The sequence below is a fragment of the Montipora capricornis genome, chromosome 5, assembly GCF_036669925.1.
Source record: "Montipora capricornis isolate CH-2021 chromosome 5, ASM3666992v2, whole genome shotgun sequence".
Classification (NCBI taxonomy): domain Eukaryota; kingdom Metazoa; phylum Cnidaria; class Anthozoa; order Scleractinia; family Acroporidae; genus Montipora; species Montipora capricornis.
The window spans coordinates 15,140,231-15,147,730 of record NC_090887.1 but is presented as its reverse complement, the minus strand read 5'-3'; the positions used below and the strand labels follow the sequence as shown (position 1 = coordinate 15,147,730).

The 7,500-nt window shown below is 40.3% G+C and overlaps 2 protein-coding genes across 2 annotated transcripts in view; both read left to right on the top strand.

Moving 5' to 3' along the window:
- Window positions 1-2,373, top strand: part of LOC138049627 (uncharacterized) — a 4,571-nt gene extending 2,198 nt beyond the window's left edge. Inside the window, exon 2 of the mRNA XM_068896001.1 lies at window positions 423-2,373. Within this exon, the coding sequence (XP_068752102.1) occupies window positions 423-2,215 (1,793 nt within the window). The 3' untranslated portion in view covers window positions 2,216-2,373. The remainder of the gene's footprint in view (window positions 1-422) is intronic.
- Window positions 2,225-6,357, top strand: LOC138049631 (protein clueless-like). The gene has a single exon (XM_068896005.1). It carries the CDS (start codon window positions 2,394-2,396, stop codon window positions 3,393-3,395), a length of 1,002 nt encoding a protein of 333 aa, XP_068752106.1. The 5' UTR covers window positions 2,225-2,393; the 3' UTR covers window positions 3,396-6,357.
- Window positions 6,358-7,500: the final 1,143 nt, after the last annotated feature.

The following is a 7,500-nucleotide window of genomic DNA, read 5'->3' as shown; positions in this document are numbered from 1 at the left end:
ATGATAAAGACTAATATCTTCATTTCTTTGGGTACAGTGGTCATTAACTTTGTTCTACAGCTAAGCTAATCAAAGTCATATTTCTGAGATGACGTCACAAACAAATTTTCTTTAATTTATGCCGTGCAGAGGAGTTTCTTCAGTGACGTCATCTCAAGAACGAGGCCAATATTGCATAGGGTCTGTCTTGGTTTAAATGACTGCAAAATACATTTTGCTACCTCTACAATGCAATGGAAAGGAAACGGGAAATATGTCTGTTGAATTATAATTTCAGCTATGTGCACAAAGTTAAAAATTATATTTGTTTTACTTCTTCATGTCTTCTCTACAGTTTACAAAGTCTCAACGAGACAAAGGATATCCAAAAAATAATAACAAGTAAGAAATGTCTACTTTGTATTTTACTTTGCATTACAAAGACATCAAGCCAACAGTCCCAAGATCTCGTCTTCCTTCAATGGTTCCAAACTTCACTGGTCGACAGAGTGAATGCAAAGATATCGTGGATCTCGTGAGTTCCGAACATACCCGCATCGTGACGATCTGGGGCTCACCCGGGTTCGGAAAAACATCGGTGGCAATAGCAGTGGGGCACCAACTGCAATCTCAAGGCTTTCCTGTTTGTTTTCTTTCGTCACGAGGACTCCAGACAAAGGCAGATGTGACATCGAAGCTTTTCAGTCTTGTAAGGCAACCCACCACGAGTCAGCCTCTGTCATTAGAAGATGAGTTAATCGAGGCCCTCGGCAACATTTCAGACTCACTCGTATTTATTCTTGATAATGTAGATGATCTACTAGAGAGTGGAATTCCAAAAGTAAAGGAAGACGTCCTACAACTATTTGAAGAAATCCTCATGCAAAATGAGAAGATAACTCTGGTGGTGACCACACGAGAATCATTTGAGTTTATGAACTTGAATTTCCAAGGTCACAAATCAGTAAGAATAAGGCCACTAGACGATACCTCATCTCATGCTCTAGTTCATGAATTGGTGCCAAATACTAGTCCCGATGACTGCGCAAGAATTGCCCAAATATGTGGGTGTGTGCCACTTGCAATGATGTTAATGTGCTCTCTAGTTTGTGAAGATGATGTTCTAACAAGTCAGTGTTTGAACGAAATCACTGAGTCCGCAACAGAAAGTATCGTCGATATCTTAGACAATCCAGATTATCCAGCTAATCAACGAATAAAGTTGCTGTATGAAAAGTCCTTCCTCCGACTTTCTCCCGCAGAAAAAGAAGCATTTGTGTCTTTGTCTGTTCTTCCGGGGAGTTTTACCACGGATCTCGCCTCAGCTGTATTGAACGTTACGGGAGTGATTGAGACCAAGAAAATGTTGCAACGACTCCGAAGAAAGTCTCTTCTCGATTCAAACTCCCACTCTGGAAACTTTGCAATGCATAAGCTGCTTCAGTCATTTGCTAAAGAAGCACGCGAACAGCGTATGGAAGAAATAGTAGCAATTGCAAAGTGCCGTTTCCATGCGTATTTCATTTCTCGTTTCGACAAATTGAATGCTGAGTTTCTAGATGGTCATTCCATGGATGCATTCGTTGCATTCTATGAGGAAAAACAGCTTTTTATAGAAAGCCTAGTAGACGGTTGCACAGATCCCACGATAGCCGAGAATGTTTTCAAAGTTTTGATAAAAGCAGAAATGTTTCTGGACTCGCTGTTTTGGTGTTCCACAGAATCTTATAATTTTGATAATATCTACGATTCGGCCTTAAAGGCAGCCAGTGCTCTGGGAAATATACATTACCAGAGGCATTTACTAGTTTCTAAAGCTTTTCCTGAAATTACTTGGGGAGCAGAAGGAAATGCAATCCAACTTCTCAAAAAGGCATATGAAATGGAGTCGACATCTTGTTCAGGTGCTGATGATGAAAGGAGTAAATACTTGTGTTACTTTGGCATCTGTCAGCTTGTTATTGGCAAAGTTAAGAGCGGGATACAGTGCCTGCTAGAGGCTCTTTCTTTAATGCATGAAGGTGGAGTGCAGAAAATTCTGAAGCTCGTTGTTTACCAAGTCATTGCTGTCTATTATCAGTTCTTAAACGACCCATCTACCTCGACTTACTACTATAACAAAGCACGCAAAGAATGCAATTCCGCGGCAGACGAGCAACTGATTGTTATTCCACCTCTTGGATGCAAAAGGAAAAGAACCAAAAAATTGCAAAAGGCTCCAAACAAACACTTTTGACTCAAATAATTATTGGCCATTGCAATTGCTAGTTATATTTCACATCAGGAAAGCTGCAAAGAACTTCTTTGACACTGATTCCCAGCAATTTGTAATCAACCCTGCCCTTCGAATATTAAATGATCTCCAGATAAATTCCAAAACCCCTTTTTATTTGTTTCATTTTTGCGGTAATGTTATGGCACTTCTGGGGTCAACATTCACAGAAGAGGGAATTCTTGGCGGATCAGGTTTCGAAGAATCAGTCGCACGTCACCAAGCAACACTCGAGCAATTCAACCATAGCTCTTCAGGCCCAGAGGGGAAAGTTGATTCAACCGTGACCTTTCGTTCTCAAGAATGCAACCAGCCTCTCGCAAAGTTCTACCAGGACTTCGGTGAATTGCACCAAAGCAAAAAGAACTACTCAAAGGCTCTACATTTCAAAACGTGCGCTCTTAATATCATATTGAAAACAAATAGACAGGAAGAAAATGCATTCTTAGCCCATAGCTACCATTCACTCGGGGAGACACAGTATTCGCTGGGTGATTTTACTTCTGCTCTCCACTCTGCCAAACGGGCATTGCAAGTGCGAATAAAAGTGTTCGGAGAAGATCATGCAAGCACAGCTGATAGTTACCATTTACTCGAGATGACACAGTATTCGTTAGGTGATTTTACCTCTGCTCTCCAGTCTGCCATACGGGCATTGCAAGTGCGAATAAAAGTGTTCGGAGAAGATCATGCAAGCACAGCTGATAGTTACTATTCACTCGGGGTGACACAGCATTCGTTAGGTGATTTTACCTCTGCTCTCCAGTCTGCCAAACGGGCATTGCAAGTGCGAATAAAAGTGTTCGGAGAAGATCATGCAAGCACAGCGGATAGTTACGATTCACTCGGGGTGACACAGCATTCGTTAGGTGATTTTACCTCTGCTCTCCAGTTTGCGAAATGGGCATTGCAAGCGCGAATAAAAGTGTTCGGTGAAGATCACGCAAAAACAGCTGATAGTTACCATTTAATTGGGGTGATACAGAATTCGTTAGATGATTTTACCTCTGCTCTCCAGTCTGCCAAACGGGCATTGCAAGTGCGAATAAAAGTGTTCGGAGAAGATCATGCAAGCACAGCTGATAGTTACCATTTACTTGGCGTGATACAGAATTCGTTAGGTGATTTTACCTCTGCTCTCTAGTTTATCAAGTGGGCATTGGAAGCGGAATAAAAGTGTTCAGAGAAGATCATGCAAGGACAGCTGATAGTTACCATTTACTTGGGGTGATACAGAATTCGTTAGGTGATTTTACCTCTGCTCTCCAGTCTACCAAACGGGCATTGCAAGTGCGAATGAAAGTGTTCGGAGAAGATCATGCAAGCACAGCAGATAGTTACGATTCACTCGGGGTGACACAGCATTCGTTAGGTGATTTTACCTCTGCTCTCCACTCTGCTAAACGGGCATTGGTAGTGCGAATAAAAGTGTTCAGAGAAGATCATGCAAGCACGGCTGATAGTTACTATTCACTCTGGGTGACACACTATTCGTTAGGTGATTTTACCTCTTCTCTCTAGTCCGGCTACCAAACGGGCATTGCAAGTGGGAATAAAGGTGTTCGGAGAAGATCATGCAAGCACAGCTGATAGTTACGATTCACTCGGGATGACACAGCATTCGTTAGGTGATTTTACCTCTGCTCTCCAGTCTGCCAAACGGGCGTTGCAAGTGGGAATAAAAGTGTTCGGAGAAGATCATGCAAGCACAGCTGATAGTTACCATTTACTTGGGGTGATACAGAATTTGTTAGGTGACTTTACCTCTGCTCTACAGTGAAAGCAACGGTCGTTAGATATATGGATAAAAGTGTTGAGAAAAGATCATGCAAACAGAGCTAATAATTACGATTCCCTTTGGGCGGCGACACAGCATTCGTTAAGTTATTTTACTTCTGCTCTGCAGTCAAACAGTGGGCATTAGATGTACGGATAAAACTGTTCGGAAAAGATCATGCAAGCACAGCTAATAGTGACGATTCCCTTGGGGTGACACAGCATTCGTTAGGTGATTTTACCTCTGCTCTGCAGTCAAAGCATCGGGCTTTTGATGTGCGGATAAAACTGTCCGGAGAAGATCATGCAAGGACGGCTGATATTTACCATGACTCGAACTCGGGATCACACAGCGCTTGTTAGGTTTTCTTTTTTCCTCTCTGGAGTCTCATCAATGGGTGTTAAATGTTCGTATGAAGCTGTTTGGAGAGTTTTTTTGTTGTTTAGATGCCTGGGAGAAACTTCTTTAGCACTGCCGAAGTTACTTTTTTTTAGATCACGTTGGTATGCAGTTTTTGATTTCACTTTGGCTTGCATCATAGTTCATTACCCAGGTGTAAGAATCAATGATCAGGTTTGTCTTCATCAGCATCAAAAAAGTGTCTATTTTTAGACCAGGTTTTGTGGGAAAAGAAAGAATCATTGGCTTGAACCTGACATCATTGGTAGCCACGTTGGTGCACTGAACAACAGCGAAAAAGTCTTATGGGAATTTGGCTTTATTATTATATAACACGCGAGCGACATTTTGCTTTTGTTTTGTAAACCAACATGGCCGTCTAATCACGTGAGTGCAAGACAAGAATAGACCAAATCGGGTAGCTTAATGTTGTACCCAATTCAAAATGACAATACCTGAAACAAAACGGTCAATTCCCAAAGGGTTATGTTACCTTGATATCGTTTCTTGTAAGTGTAGTGCCATGTATGCCATTGCGATGCATGCACTGCACGCCTCAATTAGCAATGGTGCACACTTTTAGTGTTCAGTGAACTTGAACTTGGTTTGAAGTGAATACGACATTGAGTTTGCCGATTTGCTTTATTGTTTAAAAATATACAGTTTTCTCAGGCTGATGGGGACTCGGTTAATTATTTTACTTTTTGGGTGATAGACTCTTGCTTACATTCGAATTAGTCAGCGTGGTTGTAATATATAGAGGAAACGGTTTGAACGCTGCCTATGGTGAAAATTCACTCAAACAATAGAAGAATCAGGTGATGACATGTGTTTTACGCATTACCACATACCACATTATTTTTATCTTTCAAGGAAACGGCGCAGATGGTTTCAAGTTTAAATAATTATTGCGAATGTAACTATGCAGAATGAATTACGCAAATAAATTAACTGATCTGCATTGCTTAAACATAAGATCGTTTTCATGAATGGCCAGCCCTTATTTGCTGTTTAATATGTCGTAACAAAGCCGCGTAAGACTTTCCATTTTGTGGTAACTTGTGAGAGTAAGAAGCCCAAGGAAGGGGAATAAATAACATAACCTTAGGAACAAGGCCCATACGTGTCTTATTAGTACTTTGGCGAAGATTCATCATTGGATTTAGAAATACATTGATGAGTGGAGATCTCGCCGGTTGCGCTAGATAACTTAACCTCCGGCTGGCCTCCAATGACAACAGCAAGCTTTTGATATTCAGAAAAAACGGTTTGAAGAAGATCGAGAAAAATACCAATAGACTATTACGCATTCTAATTCATTCTGCATTTATTACAATGTGGTAAATTATATGATTCCGCAAGTCATGCCAAATGACATTCCTCACACTAGCACAGCATTTCAAGGAGTTGTCTTGTGGCATCACTTTGGGCTTGCAACTCGCTAGGGAATAGACTGTGTGTTACTGACCTGTTCCTGCAGGAATTGTGCTTAATTTTACTTACAGTCCTCCTCTGTTAGAATTAAATATTTGAATGGCAGCTATCACTCGTTGATACAAAATGGTATCACTGGAGAGTTTTAAAAGTTTTAAAAGAGAGTTTCTTAAAAGAAGCTATGACCGCTACGGTAACGACAACGCTACAAAACAATAACATTCATTGGTTAAAAGAGGAAAATCGTGCTTCACGTGCTGCACATTTTCAAATACTTTCTTTTTTTAGAACAAAGTAAATATAATAAGCTATCTTATGGTGGCTTTTTAAAATTTGCAAAATTCGAGACCGAAAAGGTTAGCCGTAACCTTAATGACTGGTCCCGAGGGAAACAGTGAATTTTGTTTCCCTCGAATCTCAATGTTTCTCCGTGGCGCAGCCGCGGGAAACATTGAGATTCTCGGGAAACAAAATTAACGACGACGTGAAATCGCCAAATCTGAGGTTTTAGCTTTACAACTGTTAACCATTTATTCTCTATTTTTTCTCTGCAATACGCAAATCATTTTCACCTTACTCACATTGGGTGAGGTGGACTAGATAGAAAAATTGTGAAAGACTTACGATAGTGGAAAATTTTATTTTGAGACCAAGACATTTTGATCGACGTCCAGCGCCCTCGTAGATCCACAGTTCCCTAATTACTGGGTTGCCAGTATGGCAATCCCAGTCGGAAAATCAGTAATATTTCTCTGTATTTTTTATTTATTTTAATTTTTTTTTTTTTTTCGTGTCGGTAAAAGTCTTGCCTGTCACTTCCCTGTTAAGTGGTGTCTTTGAGCAGAGACTCTTCTGTGCATATTTTGTTAGGTTTGTTGGGGTAGGGGTAATGCGTAGATTTCTCTGGTGCACACAGGAGAACATTTAATTAACTTGCAATGGTATCGAAAGTCATTGTGACGCGAATGGCGTTTTAGTGCATCTTTAAACAAAATATACCCTTATGGACCTCAAGAATGGAAAGTCAATTGGATAAGCAAGACAGGCGGTGAAAAATAAATATCTGGAATCTTGAAAGCGACGAGTAATGGACTTCGACAACAACCTTTCGCTCGTCTAGCCGAAATCAAAGTGAGCTGTGTCAAAGTGAAATCAAAGTGAGCTGCTTATGGGTTCAACAAAGACAGAGAAGGAATCGAACATCTTAAGTAGATCTGTGCATGTGATCTCTGTTGTCTGGCTATTTTCATTTATTTGTACTCAACTCTGCACAGTCTTCCGGTAACAATTGCAAATTTCACTAGTTCTTGTTAACCTTCAATGGCGTCGAAAGTTAGTGTAACGCTAATGGCGTTTTAGTGGATCTTTAAACAAAATATACCCTCATTGAGCTCAAGAATGGAACGTCAATTGGATGAACAAGACAGGCGGTGAAAATATATATATCTGGAATCTTTAAAGCGACGAGTAATAGTCTTCGACAACAATTTCATTTTTGTCGTTGGATATCAAGTGAGCTTTGTTTCCAATATTTTACTAACTTGGTAATATTATAACACTGAAATCAAATGGGAATTTTTTTATAAATTTAACAAACATTGAAGGAATCGAACGCCTTGAATGCATCACATTGTTTGCT